This window comes from Physeter macrocephalus, unplaced genomic scaffold (genome assembly GCF_002837175.3).
Source record: "Physeter macrocephalus isolate SW-GA unplaced genomic scaffold, ASM283717v5 random_525, whole genome shotgun sequence".
Taxonomy (NCBI): domain Eukaryota; kingdom Metazoa; phylum Chordata; class Mammalia; order Artiodactyla; family Physeteridae; genus Physeter; species Physeter macrocephalus.
The window spans coordinates 1-15250 of record NW_021145900.1 but is presented as its reverse complement, the minus strand read 5'-3'; the positions used below and the strand labels follow the sequence as shown (position 1 = coordinate 15250).

The 15250-nt window shown below is 47.4% G+C and overlaps 2 protein-coding genes across 4 annotated transcripts; one reads left to right on the top strand and one right to left on the bottom strand.

Annotated features, from left to right (window-relative positions):
- Window positions 1-7534: 7534 nt before the first annotated feature.
- SAT2 (spermidine/spermine N1-acetyltransferase family member 2) lies at window positions 7535-9181 on the bottom strand. Of its 3 annotated transcripts, XM_028485931.2 has the most exons (7): window positions 8868-9163; window positions 8646-8697; window positions 8430-8513; window positions 8229-8330; window positions 8046-8086; window positions 7801-7912; window positions 7535-7698 (listed from the first exon to the last, which is right to left on the bottom strand). In XM_028485931.2, exons 1-7 carry the CDS (start codon window positions 8931-8933, stop codon window positions 7667-7669), a joined length of 489 nt encoding a protein of 162 aa, XP_028341732.1. In that variant the 5' UTR covers window positions 8934-9163; the 3' UTR covers window positions 7535-7666. The 3 variants fall into 3 exon arrangements, with proteins under 3 accessions (XP_028341732.1, XP_007100701.1, XP_028341733.1); XM_007100639.2 differs by having other exon boundaries at window positions 7535-7912; window positions 8868-9181; XM_028485932.2 differs by lacking the exon at window positions 8430-8513 and having other exon boundaries at window positions 7535-7912.
- Window positions 9182-10325: 1144 nt separating this feature from the next.
- SHBG (sex hormone binding globulin) lies at window positions 10326-15244 on the top strand. Its single transcript, XM_007130981.4, is given in 9 exon segments — window positions 10326-10339; window positions 10505-10596; window positions 11737-11926; window positions 12832-12993; window positions 13229-13388; window positions 13505-13641; window positions 14038-14079; window positions 14081-14246; window positions 14500-15244. Coding segments are annotated over 8 exon segments (1035 nt in total). The 5' UTR covers window positions 10326-10339; window positions 10505-10567; the 3' UTR covers window positions 14649-15244.
- The last annotated feature ends 6 nt before the right edge of the window (window positions 15245-15250 follow it).

Genomic DNA, 15250 nt, shown 5'->3' with positions numbered 1-15250 from the left:
AGGATTCGTAAACTAAGATAAGTAAGAAATTTCGGTGGAAGTGAATAAAATAGCCAAGAAATTAGGATCATGTGTTGTGCAGTAATCATTTAGCAAATATTTATTTAGCCCTCACTGTGTTCCATACACTGTGGTAGGTGGTAAGGATACAAAGACAAGATGTGGTCCCCAAAACAAGGATTTTATAATATATTGGGGAAGGAGCAGACAAACACATTTAAGCAAGTAAGTGCATGGAGTTCATTTGAACACGGGATAAAGATAAGGACTAAGTTTTGAGGGAATCCCAAGGAGACAAACAATGGTCGGTTGTTCTTCAGAGTGATAGGGAAAGACTACTGCAGGGGAGGTGATGCAAATTGAGATTTGAGGGATAAATAGGCATTTGCTAGAGGAAAAGTGCAGTAAGAGTATTCTTGAGAGAACAAGGACTACGGTGCAGAGGAGCAGAAAGAACATGTCCTTTGGGGAACCACAACTAGTTCGAATAAGCGTTTGGCTTGAAGTAGGGAAGCTAGACTGTGAAGGACTTGTAAATCAGGTTAAGGAAAATGGTCTTCACTTTATCAATACTGGAGAGCCACTGAAAGATTTAAAGCAGTAGTATAATGTAATAAGATTTATGTTTTACAACTGTGGGGAATAGATTAAAGAGAAAGGGCATTCCAGAAGGCAGTGAGAGCTGTGAGGAGCTGTTGCAGGTGAGAAAGATGCTAAGGACCGCCTTGGATTAGGGCTGTGGGCAACAGAGGTACAAGCTGATTTGAGCCTGTTAAATTTGCAATAGAATCAACAAGAACTGGTGATAAGGATGGGGTGGGGTCAGTGAAGAAGTGGGAGGAACACAGATTTCTACCTTGGACTGCTGAGTGCATGGTAATGCCAGTCATGGAAGAGAGAACATACGAGAGAGAAAAAGCTTTGGAGGAGAAGTTGATGAGTTCAATGAGTTTGATTTTGCAAAATCATTTGCTCTTTGAGTTTGAGGGTCCACCATCCAGGTGGTCGTGTTCCCTTGTCTTCAACAAACTTCTCTTTCAGGTCCCAATTTAAATATTTCATTAGCCTTCCATTATGCCCACACTAGTTTAGGTCCCCTGCCGCACACTGCCAAAGCATCCTATACTCCTTTGTGGCACACATCATGGTTGTCATTTTAATCATTTATCCAGCATCTGTCTTCTGCCATCACACTATAAGTAAGCCCTATGAGATCAGAGACTGGGTTCCAGGTCTGTTTGTCCCCAGCATTGTATAACCAGTACTTAGCACAGTTCCTGGCGCGGCAAATATTAACTGAAGGAACCAATGTCCTGTAGGTCAATGGACACACCAGTGTGTGGCCCAGGAGATGTCTGGGCTAGAGAGGTGAATGTGAGAATTATCAGCGTATTAGACATAGTTAAAGCTATAAGAGAAAATTAGATGTCTAAAGAAAAGCGACTTAGAGATGGTTTGGGTCCATGATAAAACTCTCAACTACAACAGTATTTAAAGGGCTGGCAGGGAATTCCCTGGTGGTCCAGTGGTTAGAACTCCATGCTTCCACTGCAGGGTACCGGTTGGATCCCTGGTTGGGGAACTAAGATCCCACATGCTGTGCAGCGTGTCCAAAAATTAAACAAAGAAACAAATAAATAAATAAAGGGCTGGCAGAAGAAGAGGTGCCTTCAAGAGTGCCTGAGAAGGAACATCAGTAACGAGGGTAGCAGAAATAATAAAAGGGACTAGACTATCAGCAGAGATTCTGATAAGGAGTAGGGAGGGAGAATTAGAGAAATTCAGTGGGACAGATTATCAGGAGTGCTGGCTGTCAGACTAAAAAGTTTGGGTTTGGACCCTTAAGCAACAGGAGTGGCTGAATTTTGTCTTGGAAATGGCACCGTCATCAATTTCCAAGCCTCTGGCAGCAACAGTCCTCTCAGATTTGACTTTTGCACTTTTTCATCTGCTCTAGTCATTGTTCATTCAGGCCAAGGATGAGAGTGGGAAAAGGGGGAACAGCATTTCAGATGGGGAAATGGCATGAACAGAAGGCCCAGAGGGGAGACTACAGTGCATTTGAGGTACTAGAAAGAGTCTAACATGGTCAGAACTGACTTGCTGGGGAAAAAAGTCTAGAATAATGTTTCAGATAATGGAGGTTTGGGCCAGAGCCTGGAGGGATTCGCCAGAAGTTTGGACTTTGTGCTGAGAGTAGTGGGAGCTGTGACTGGATTTTCAGCCAACTTGCCTTTAGGTGAAATTGCCTGTAGGCGTAATTACTCTAGCTGGACTATACAGAATGTGTCAACAGAATGTCCCAGCTTGCCTTAGGACTTTTTTTTTTTTTTGGCCGCACCGCCTGGCATGTGGGATTTTAGTTCCTGGACCAGGGATCGAACCCATGCATCGTGCAGTGGAAGCACGGAGTCTTAACCACTGGACCGCCAGGATAGTCCTGCCTTAGGACTTCTAAATACACAGAGAGATTGAGAGAGGAAGTTAGAAAGATGGATAGATTGATAGATGGATGGCTACATAGATACTGAAAATGGGGATTAAATGAAAGTTTACAGATTAAATGTTGAGACTTGCCCCAGACTCCCTCTTCACCCAGCTCTGAGATTACCTACAACCAGGCTTACACCTTCCAGGCAGGAGTTTGGAAGCATCTTCTCTGGAAAATCTAACCAGACAAGGAAAAAGACCTAATGGTACTGACATCAGGGGTTCCTCAAGGAAATGGCCTCATGGCTCACCCCATAGTAAAGTTCACGGTCCACATGCCTCCCTACATCCCATACAGACACACTCACAGTTTCCAATCAGTACCTTAGTGTCCCGATCTTAAATATGAGCAGACAACTGAGGATTACCAGACATTTGAGGAAAGCCTTTAAAATGAAAGACGGAGGCCAAAACAGAGAAAGAAAGAAAAGTTTAGAAGAAATACAGACTACACAAGGAGAAAAACATTTTTTTAAAAAACCTACGATGAATATTCTCAGATAAGAAACGAACATATATCCATGAAACAAAAACAGAATGTTTTTTAAATGCAGTGAATAAAAGAGAGCTCTTAGAAATTAGAAACATGAGAGCAAAAATAAAAATTCAGTAGAAGGAGGTATGTAACGTACAACATGATAAATATAATTAACATTGCTGTACGTTATATATGAAAGTTGTTAAGTTCTCATCACAAAAATTTTTTATTTCTTTAATTTTGTAGCTATATGAGATGATAGATGTTCACTAAACTTATTGTGATAATCACTTCATTATGTATGTAAATCAAATCATTATGCTGCACACCTTAAACGTATACAGTGCTGTTATGTCAATTATATCTCAATAAAACTGGAAGAAAAATAAATAAAATCAATTAGGGGATTTAAAAAATGTCAGTAGAAGGGTTGGAAAATAGAAATTAAAGAAATCTCCCAGAAAGTAGAGCCAGAATATGAAGGAGATGGGGAAAAAGGAAAGAAAAAAACATTTTTTTATAATTATAGGATTAGTCCATGGGATTCAACATCTGAATAACAACAAAAGTTCCAGAAAGAGATCACAGAGATAATGGAGGGAGAAAATCATCCAAAAAATAATAATAAAAATTTTAAATGTTTCCATAACTGAAGAACATGAGTTTCCAGATTGCAAGGACCCACTGAGAAAACACTAAGACATTTCCATGGAAGATTTCAGAATGCTAGGATGAAGAGACGATCCTAAAAGCTGTGGTTGGGGAAAGAGGGAAGGAAAATAAAAATAAGTTTCTTACATAGGATTCAGAATAAGAAAAATTTCAGGTTTCTGAACAGCTATGCAGCAAACTTTCAGTTTCTGAAGCTTGAAGACAATGGAGAAATGCCTTCAAAATTCTTAGGGTAAATTATTTCCAATCTAATATTTGTTTTTTTTTTTTTTTTGTTTTGGTTTTTTTTTTGTGGTACGCGGGCCTCTCACTGTTGTGGCCTCTCCCTTTGCGGAGCACAGGCTCCAGACGCGCAGGCTCAGCGGCCATGGCTCACGGGCCTAGCCACTCCGCGGCATATGGGATCTTCCCAGACCGGGGCGCGATTTTTGTTTTTTTTTTTTTTGTGGTACGCGGGCCTCTCACTGTTGTGGCCTCTCCCTTTGCGGAGCACAGGCTCCAGACGCGCAGGCTCAGCGGCCATGGCTCACGGGCCTAGCCACTCCGCGGCATATGGGATCTTCCCAGACCGGGGCGCGAACCCGGTTCCCCTGCATCGGCAGGCGGACGCGCAACCACTGCGCCACCAGGGAAGCCCTCCAATCTAATATTTGATACCCATCCACACTGTCAATTAAGTACAAGAGTAGAACAGACATTTTCAGACTTGTAAGGTTCCAACAAATTTACCTCCCAGGCATCCTTTCTCAAGAAGTTCCATCAAAATAAACCGAGAAAGGTGAGTACATAGGTTCTGGGAAACAGGCTGTCAAGAGAGGGGCAAAGGTCCCTAAGATGGATGTGAAAGGGGACTCCAACAGTGCAGCCTAAAGATCAGACTGTGTGCTGGAGCAGGTCTAAGGGCTCCGTGAGAAAGTTCTTCAAAATGAAATAGATCAAATTCCTTACGTGTTTGTATATTCTTAAGAAGAGATTAACATAACTAAGGGAGAATTGGGGGATAAATTAGAGTACACAGAAAACTAAGCAAACGAATAAAGGAGACAAGGCAAGTATTAATTTCAGGGAAAACAAAAATGATGTAAGAAAGAAAAACACCTATAATAATCCACATGGCTCAACTGTGAAGAGCATTTGCATAATCATAACATGTAAACACGAAACACAGATCCATCCAGAGTTATGATATAATATCGGAAGGATGGGAGGATGGGAAGTAGGGATGGGGTGAAAGAGGGGTTGGAAAAGAGGGTTAGCAATGGGAGGTCAGTACTAGTGCTCGAAACAGAAACATCAAGAAGTAGCAATATCTGGACTTCCCTGGTGGCGCAGTGGTTAAGTATCCGCCTGCCAATGCTAGGGGACACGGGTTCGAACCCTGGTCCGGGAAGATCCCACATCCTCGGAGCAACTAAGCCCGTGTGCCACAACTACTGAAGCCCACGCGCCTAGAGCCTGTGCTCCGCAAGGAGAGGCCACTGCGATGAGAAGCCTGCGCACCGCAACGAAGAGTAGCTCCCACTCGCCGCAACTAGAGAAAGCCCGTTTGCAGCAACGAAGATGCAATGCGGCCACACACACACACAAAAGTAGCAATATCTGTATGCCATTTTGAATTTGAAATATGAAGGTGAATACAAAACCCCCCCATAACAATACAATTTAAAAACTCAATTGAAAGTGATTGAAGAGTTAGGGGAATTGGGAGACTACTGTTTTCTTATATAGGTCTTGTAGAGATATTTGACACTTTAAACAGTATACTGTATATCTATGATTAAAAGAAAATAACCCCATGGAAGGGGGGTAGTTACAGAAGGAGGCTGGGAGATCAGTTAGGAGGTTATAGTAATTTTCAAAGAGAGGTGATAGTGGGGTTAGGGATGTGGACAGATTTGAGAGATATTTTAAGTTTTCTCTATTCTTTCTTTAAAAATCCCTCCCCTTAAATGCCCTCCCCTCTGTTCTCCCTGGAATGGCCAGAACCCAGGTGATTTTCACTCCATACTAGTCAGCCCCAGCACTTAATAGAATCACCCTACAGGAGGTTAATGAAGTGATGAGTGGGTGGGAGACCATGGGGTGGCTGCAGAATGGATTGATGCCTGGGTGCAAAGACACCCTATGAAAACTGGTAAGATCTGGGTCAGGGTGAGCGAATAACAGAAAAACAAGTGTAAACTCCGAAAAGCAAAGACAAAACAGGATGGGGGCAAGATACATCTTGGAAATATTAAGTTTCCTAGTTCATACTCTTTTTTTTTTAATTAATTAATTAATTTATTTATTTATTTTGGGCTGTGTTGGGTCTTTGTTTCTGTGCGAGGGCTTTCTCCAGTGCGCGGGCCTCTCACTGTCGCGGCCTCTCGCATTGGGGAGCACAGGCTCCAGACGCGAAGGCTCGGTAGTTGTGGCTCACGGGCCTAGCCGCTCCGCGGCATGTGGGATCTTCCCAGACCAGGGCTCGAACCCGTGTCCCCTGTATTGGCAGGCGGATTCCTAACCACTGCGCCACCAGGGAAGCCCCCTAGTTCGTACTCTTTTCTTCTGCATTAGCATTTAAAGTTTTATTTATTCATTTTTCTGAAGTACTACATGGGTGAGGCACAAAATTCAGAAGATCCAAAGTGGTATGGGGAAGAGTCCCCTTCCTTCTGTTACCTGGACACCCAGTTCCTCTCCCTGGAAGCAACCACTCTCTGCTTGTTTGTGTGTCCTTCCAGAAATAATTCATTGAGTTAAGTTTAAAAAGTGCCATCAAAAGATAACTTGTTCATGTTTAAAAGATATTCATCCCCGCCAGATTAGATGAGCCAAGGGCATGAAACTGGATTCTTCTGGCTCCCATCTGTGGAAGGGGCTGACAAACTTCATTATTTCTCAATCAAGTTTGTCCTAAAGGCCCATCTGTTGTAAACTCATTTTAAGGGCCCCAAATTGGCACCACCCTGGAAGTATTTGGGCCATTGAAGTGTTGTTTGGCTGAATTGTATTTTTTTTTTGAATTTTAAGAAGGATCTTCAACTCTCTAGACTCCATTGATCCTGTTTTTTACAATTTACACATTTATGTTACCTGCTTGTCCACTTTCAGTGTCTAAATTATGACCATTTAACCAATGGTTCCTCCACAAAAGGAATAATCTGTCACCACTGAAAGTGATGATGTGTTTAATAACTTAGGAAGATGTTTCTGATTTACTGTTAAATGAAAAAACAGGTTGCAAAAGAGTTGATCCCATAAATCCCCACATACTTAACTAATTATATGTATATATGTACATTGAAAAAATCTAAAGAATCAATACCAAAGGGTGAAGAGTAGAGATGTAAGTAAGACTATGGATTTTATTTTTATATGTCCCTTCAAACTTCTCTACAACAAACCTGCATTACTTGTATAATAAAATATTATGAAAGTAGGAAATGAACCTGTTGCCCTTCTTGTCTCCATGGGTCCTAAAGGTTTGTTTTGGTCCTGCTGAATGAAAATAAAGGCTTTGTGACTTTTGAAAAAGAAAAAGCACTCGCTAGCTGAGCGGATTTTTTAAAAAGTTGGGGCCAGTGGTCCTTCCCAGTGTCCCTAAAATGCCGCCACCAGGTGGCAGCCTGCTCCATCTGTTGAGTCGGTGGGCCTGCCTCAGTCTCGGATTCCACACAGCCCAGTCTAGACACTGGAGGCCTTTATCTGGGTCCCAAACCTGATCAACAAGCCTAATTGATATATATGCTAGAGGCCAGCCAGAGCCAATACTCTGGTCCATTGTGGGTGAAAGTCATCTTAGGCCCACTTTTATCCCCAGGAGCAACATCTACTGACCAGAAAACAGTGAGGAAGGGTCATAATAGCTGAAGCTTGTCACATCCTCAATTCCTCCACCCAACACCACATCAACACATGGGAATTCTCATTTATTTTTCACCCTTAACAAGCGGGTGGGAAGGCTTGCCTCTTCCTCACCTCTGTTCTTTCCATCTGGGAATATTCACTTCCAACCCTCCTTCCCTTCCTTCAGGGAGGCCTTGGTCAGTGGAGACAGTCTCTGAGGACTGCTTGAGCTGGTGGGGATGAAGAAGTTGAAATAGAGATCCCCAAGGGATGGCGTCACTTTCCTGCCAACTCCCTCATCGCCTCTCCTTCAAAGCGAAAGCAATGCCAACCTTCAGCTTCCGTCAGATCTTGGGCTCCTAGGGCCTTATACAAGTCCATAGCCCCCTTGTTCCAGTCTAGGACTGCCAGGCGGAACTGGGAGCAGCCCTTATCCAGGGCCACCTGTGGGAGAAGACACCACTCACTTTCCTGGGTCAAAAAGGAAAAGACTTTCTTGCCCTCCATTCAACCCAGGTGCCTCCCATACAGCTTTGCTTTGCCAGGGCCCAGCTTGTAGCCCCATCCCTCTGCTCACCTCAGCCACTTTTTTGATTATTTTGGAGCCAATCCCCTGACCTGATGTGGGGAGAAAAAGGCAAAAAGAGGGATTGTCTGAGTTGAAGGGTATCAGAAAAGACCATAGGCTAGGATTAAGAGGCAAGGGATGGTGGTCCAGTCTATGGGTTGCTTTTCTCCCATCCCGGCCTCTGCCCAGTACCCCGATACTCTGGCTTCACGTAGATGTCTTCCAGATAAATGTTTCGTCCCTTCCATGTGCTGTAGATGAAGTAGTATAGCCCATAGCCCACCACACAGGGCCCTGAGAGAGAAAAAAAGAAGGGTCAGGCCGCTGGGCACCTGGGGGAGGGACCTTTGAGGCTGACTGGAGAGGGCACCTTTGAGATAAGGGTGCTCTTACCCTGTGGCTCCCCGGGGGCAGGAAGAATCTCTGCTACCAAACAGTGATAGAAAGGATTCTCTCCAAAGCCATCTGCGCTCAGGGCTGCAGAGATCGGAGTTGTGACAAAGAGATAAAGAAGGCCTGGGTGTGTGCCCAGTCTGGAGTTACTGCCTGGGGAACCCATCCGTCACTTCCACCCCGGCCTCCGTCAGGACTCAGGTGTTGGGCCCGTACCTTCTTCACTGATCTTCACCTGGTCTGAGAGTTTCTCATACTCAGCGAGTTCCTACAGCGTGCGGACAGAGGCTAGATTAAGGCAGAAGGGCCTCACTGCTGCCTGAGCAGGAGCCCTGGGCGCGCTCCTCCCGCGGCTCCCACCTCCTCCTTCCCGTCCCCACTCCAGCAGCGCCGCTCTGACCCCCTCTGGGACCCCGGTTTCCGGCCCGCAGCCCTCACCCGAATCAGCCTCAGGATATTTCCACAGTCTCCCTCCTTGGCTTCTCGGATCAGCACGGAAGCCATCCCGATCTCCACCGTCTGCGACCGAAGTCCAGGATCCCCACTTCCGTTCTGCAGGACCGGGCGAAGAGCAACGGGGACCCTTTAAGGGGCCTCCAAATTCGGATCCCGGAAAGCCGGGGGAGTGGTGGGGAGAGAGGTGGCGGGGGCGCCGCGGGCTGGGAAGCAGAAGCCCGGTTCCGGCTGCCGCGGGGCGGAGAGAGTGGTGGGACTACCGGTCCTCACGGCCTGGTAGTCCCTAATTTCGGGCCCCGCCAGCGCGCACCTGCCAGCCAATCAGCTTGCAGAGCAGGCATGTCCCCGCCCCCCGCGCCCCCGCTCCCCCAAGCTCTGCCCCTATGGCCGGGTCTCTTGACCGCACTCCCCGCAGGGGTCAAGGCTGGACTGCCGAGGCTTCCTAGTTGTTGTTATCTGGGTGTTCCAGCCTCCGTTGGAGAAACCCCACGGCTCAAAAGATACCTCCTTCTTTAACTGAAGTGTGCAGTGATTACCTGCTCTACCCTTCACCCCAACTCACCCATTCCAGCCCATCCAGACTCGGGGTGAGCCCCAAGACCTCCAGCTCTTGCCTACTGGCTCAAAGTGTTACTCCTCTTGGGGGCATTTGGGGTGATGAATTTCTACTGGTAAATGGTTAGGCCTTGTAGTAGACGGCTAAGAGAAGATAATGGGGGGGAGGGACCAGGACTCTTAGTATCCACTGAATCACACTCAGAGACAATACCTCCTTATGCAGCAAGCCTCAGAGGCCTGGGAAAATACTAAGGGAGGAGCTCAGAGCAGATACCAGGCACTGTGCCTGTATCATCCCGATTCATCCTCCTTCACAGTAACTCTGGAAAGTATTTTTCACATTTTGCAGACAAGGACACTAAAGCACACAGGTGAGGTGACTTGCCCACAGTCACCCAGCTAGTATTTGGGATTCCATGTCTCAGCTCTAGGCCTTATGGAGGATGCTACTTGGGGATCCGGGCATGACTGTTTCTAGATCTCATGTTTGTCCTCAAGGCAGCCTCCGCAGGTAGGCAGAAGGCTTGGAGGACCCAGGTCAGGCTCTAGAAGGAGAGGGGAAGTGAGGTGTCCTCTCCCAGCTCAGAAACTTTCTCAGCAGTGGGGGAGGGTAGTGGAGGAACTCTGTCCCTCACTCCATTTGTCCTCAGAGGGGCCATAGGGTCAGTGGCCCTGTCTCCTGCCCCCCTTCTTCCCCCGGGGCAACCTTTAACCCTCCACCAACCATGTGTGACACTGCCTGCCCCCACGCATTCCCCTCAGAGTTGTCTGAGGCGCAGAGAGGACCACGGCTGATTATGGAGAGCGGAGGTCCGCCGGCCACATGGCATAGGCTGCTGCTGCTGTCGCCTCCCAGCCATGAAGGACGGGCCATGGGACATACTCTCCCCAGACAGGTGCAGGAGCAGGACAGGGCGCTAAGCCCTGTGTGTGTTTAAGTGAGCTGCACTTTAGCTCTGCTCTCTTCCTTTCTTTCCTCCTCTGGCCTTGTAGCAGTGCTTCTCCCTCCTGTCTGTCTCTGGCATGTCTTATTGCAGCTTGTTTATTTTTCTCTCTGGCAGAGGACTCAGGACCGGCCTGCTCTGCACCTCAGCAATGGCCCTGGACAAGAACCTGTAACCATCATGACCTTTAACCTCACCAAGATCATAAAGTATGGGGTGGGTTGACCTAATTCGTTGACCTAGTCCCCTGACCTCACCCCCTCTCCATCAGCTCCTCTCTCTCTCTCTTTTTTTTTTTGCTTTATTTAATTGAAGTATAGTTGATTTACAATGTTGTGTTAGTTTCTGGAGTACAGAAATAATGATTGAATTATATATATATATATATATGTATTTATGATACATGTTATATACATATATTCTTTTTCAGGTTCTTTTGCATTATGGTTTATTACAAGATATTGAATATAGTTTCCTGTGCTATACAGTAGGACCGTGTTGCTTATCTTTTTTTTTTTCCAAAAATATTCTTTATTGAGGTCATTGCTCCTAAAACAGAAGCAAAAAGCAGAGATCAAACTTGGTAGTAAGATGTGATTTAAAAAAAAAGATGATAAAATATAAGCTGGCACATTTCAAGGAATAAGCAACAGAAGTTGCTTATCTATTTTATATATAGTAGTTTGTATCTGTTAATCCAAACTCCCAATGTATCCCTCCCCACCTTCCCCTTTGGTAGCCATGAGTTTGTTTTTTATGTCTGTGAGTCTGTTTCTGTTTTGCAAATAAGTTCATTTGTATCAGTTTTTAAATTCCACTTGTAAGTGATAGCGTATGGTATTTTGTCTTTGTCTGATTTACTTCACTTAGTATGATAATCTCTAGGTCCATCCATGTTGCTGCAAATGGCCTTGTTTCATTCTTAAATATTTATTTATTTATTTGGCTGTGCGGGGTCTTATTTGCAGCATGTGGGATCTTCATTGCGGCATTCAGGATCTTTAGTTGCCGCATGTGGGATCTAGTTACCTGACCAGGGATCGAACCCAGGCCCCCTGCACTGGGAGCTCGGAGTCTTAACCACTGGACCACCAAGGAAGTCCTTGTTTCATTCTTTTGCATGGTGGAGTAATATTCCATTGCATATATGTGCCACATCTTCTTTATCTATTCATCTATCGATGGACCTTTAGGTTGCTTCCATGTCTTAGCTATTATAAACAGTGCACCAGCCCCTCTCTTTTCCCTGTCTCCCTGTCCTTCTCTCTCCCTGAACTCCACTTCCCTCAACCTCACATCTATGCTCAAAGAGCACACCCCATACAGTCTTTCCTTCTGCCTCCTTCCAGAACCTCCTCCTCCTTTGAGTTTCGGACCTGGGATCCAGAGGGAGTGATTTTTTATGGTGATACCACCCCAGAGGATGACTGGTTTGTGCTGGGACTTCAGGATGGCAGGCCTGAGATCCAGCTTTATAATCACTGGGCCCACCTTACAGTGGGTGCTGGACCCCGGCTGGACGATGGGAGGTGGCACCAGGTAAGCCAGATCTGGTCCTGAGGGAGGGGTGTCTTGAGCTGGTGTGAGGAAGGGAATGGAACCAAGTTACTGGGCATCCCTTTACCATTGTCATCTCATTGAATCCACACAAAAGCCCCAAGAAATTGCATTTTTTTTTTTTTTGCCACACCGCTTGGCATGCAGGATCTTAGTTCCCTGACCAGGGATCAAACCCGTGCCCCCCACAGTGGAAGCGCAGTCTTTTTTTTTTTTTTTAATATAATCTTATTTATTTTTTTGGCTGCATTGGGTCTTTGTTGCGGAGCACGGGATCTAGGCGTGCGGGCTTCAGTAGTTGTGGCACGCGGGCTCAGTAGCTGTGGCTCATGGGCTCTAGAGCGCAGGCTCAGTAGTTGTGGCTCACGGGCTCTAGAGCGCAGGCTCAGTAGTTGTGGCTCACGGGCTTAGTTTCTCTGAGAGGTGTGGGATCTTCCCAGACCAGGGATCGAACCCGTGTCCCCTGCATTGGCAGGTGGATTCTGAACCACTGCACCACCAGGAAAGTCCCGGAATCGCAGAGTCTTAACCACTAGACCACCAGGGAAGTCCCAGAAGTTGCTATTCTTGTCCCCATTTTTTCAGAAGGGAGTTCTGAGGCTTAGTTAGTATGTAAGTGACAAGTCCAGAGTGAGCTGGGGATGCCAGCTGACTCTTCAAGTACATGTTCTTTCTGCCATACTAGACTGCGTCTGTAGGTTCAAGTCTTTTTTCGTAGATGGTTGTTCAGCAGTTAGTTGTGATTTTGGTGTCTTCGTGAGAGGAGGTGAGCTCAAGTCCTTCTACTCCGCCATCTTCAGTATGGCATTTTCTAGACTGCCTCTGAAGAAAGTGGTGGAGGCAGCCCCCAGGAACCTCTGATTCTTCTTCTCTTTTTCTTCTTGCAGATGGAAGTGAAGATCGATGCGGATTCTGTGATGCTGGGGCTGGATGGGGAGGAGGTGCTGCATCTGAGACAGATCTCTGGGCCACTGGCGAACAAACCCCAGCCCATCACGAGGATTGCTCTGGGGGGGCTGCTCTTTCCTGCCTCCAAACTCCAGTTGCCAGTAACTGCGTCACAGGGGCAGGGACCATGACCAAAGCTCGTAAAGCATTGCTGGCTGGGTGGCCGTGGGGGTCTAAGTCCACACTTCAAGGAGGGGGGATGGGGTGAGAGCTGCATGGGGGAGGCCAAATGCTTGCGTCTTGGAGGGGAATAAACAGGGTGGGAGTCTGGGACTGGGGCTCAGATATCCTGATTCTAGCATCCCCTGCATCTTCCCTTCCCCCCACGGGCTCCAGCTGGTCCCTGCCCTGGATGGCTGCCTGCGCCGGGATGACTGGCTGGACCAGCAGGCCCAGACCTCAGCATCTGTCCCCACTAGTCTCAGAAGCTGTGCTGTAGAGTGTCAACCTGGGATATTCTTCCCGCCAGGGACTGGTGCAGAACTCAGTCTCCGAGGTAAAGGTTATTTTCCCCTCCATGACCAGCTCTGTGTCCATTTCCCTCCAGCACTAGCCCCTTCCCTCCATGAATCCCCAGCCTTCAGACCTCAGGAGGATCATTTCTCCCCCCAGACATTCCCCGGCCTCATGCAGAGCCCTGGGCCTTCTCCTTGGACCTGGGACTCCAGCTAGCAGCAGGCTCAGGCCACCTCCTTGCCCTTGGGACCCCAGAAAACCCTTTCTGGCTCAGCCTTCACCTCCAAGATCAAGTAAGAGGGGGATGCTGCCTGTATTCAGTGGAGCCTGGGAGCAGTGGGAGAAAAGGGGACTCTAAAATATCAATATTACGAAAAAATAAAGAAATAAAAATAAAATGTCAATATTATGATGGTTTAAGGGTTGGGGTGGGCGTGCAGAGACACATATTAAAGCTGCCCACAGCAAACAGTGACTTTTAGTTAGATTATGTATTTACTTGAGGAAGGTGTGGTTTTATAGAAGGCCAAGCCAGGAGAGTTAAGGCAGGATGGAGGTGGTGGGAATGGCCAGTAGATAGACTGCATGGCTAGGAGACGGAATTAAGGCAGCCAGGGGTGGGGCCACACGGAGCAGATGCAGTTCATTCTTTCCTCCCCCACTTATGTCCCTTCCCACACACTCTGCAGAAAGGGGTGCTGTCATCTGTGTCAGGGCCAGGGCTGGATCTGCCCCCTCATCTTGGGGATCACTCTTCAGCTGAAGCTGACTGTGTCCAGGGTGGTTTTGGGCCAGGGGACAAAGAAGGAGATCTTTGCTCTGCCTCCCATGGGCCCCGGCTCCCTCCTCAACCTCTGGGCCCAGACACAGGGACGTCTCTTCCTGGGGGCTTTGCCAGGTAAGAAAGTGATGTTGAAGTTTCTCAGCACACCATGGGAAACAGCTAAGGGGAGGGGAAGAGGTGGGAAAGGACGCATTTTTAGGGGAAGGAAATCTCTGCGAGGGAAGAGGAGAAGGCCACAAGAAGAGAGAGGATAAGGGGACAGTGGGAGGAAGTGCTTTAAAAAATTTAGGTTAGAGGACTGGAAAAGTGGGGAGGAGCTTCTGGACCCCGGCCACCCTAATGCCTCCTCCATACTACCTCCCTCTAGGAGAGGCCTCTTTTGCATCCTTTTGCTTGGATGGCCTTTGGGCACAAGGCCAGAGACTGGACATGGACCAGGCCCTGAGAAGAAGCCAGGACATCTGGACTCACAGCTGCCCCCAGAGCCCAGGCAATGGCACTGACACTACCCTTTAAATCCCCACCTAAGAACCTCCTTTGAATGTCACTCATTCATTTATTTAACAGATATTTACTGTGCATCTGCAATGTACCAGGCACTATGCTGAGCATCGGGTTGCAGTGATGAGCAAAACTAACCCTGCTTCGGGACTTCCCTAGTGCCAGTGGTTAAGACGCCGAGCTCCCAATGCAGGGGGCCTGGATTCGATGCCTGGTCGGGGAACTGAGATCCTGCCTGCTGCACATTGCGGCCAAGCAAAACAAAACAAAAAACTAACCCTGCTTCCTGCCCTCTCGGTGCTTGTGGTCCCCTGGGGGAGGCAGGCATCCATCAAAGACTAACAAGTGAGTGGATAATTGGAAACTCTGATATGCACCATAAAGGAGCAGTCAGGGAACTGAGAAAGCTTGAAGGCCGGTGGCCTTGACCTAGGCTGGGGATCAAGGAGGGCTTCCTGAGGAAGTGGTGACTTCTTAGGCTGAGATCCCAGCAACAGCACCCACAGACACACACACCCCAGATGCGAGTCACTTCCCGGGAGCCACGAGCCCACCTCCTTCCCCAGCAGCTGCTGCCTTGGGGCTTTAGCTTTGTCCCTCTGGGGCTGGTCCCCAGA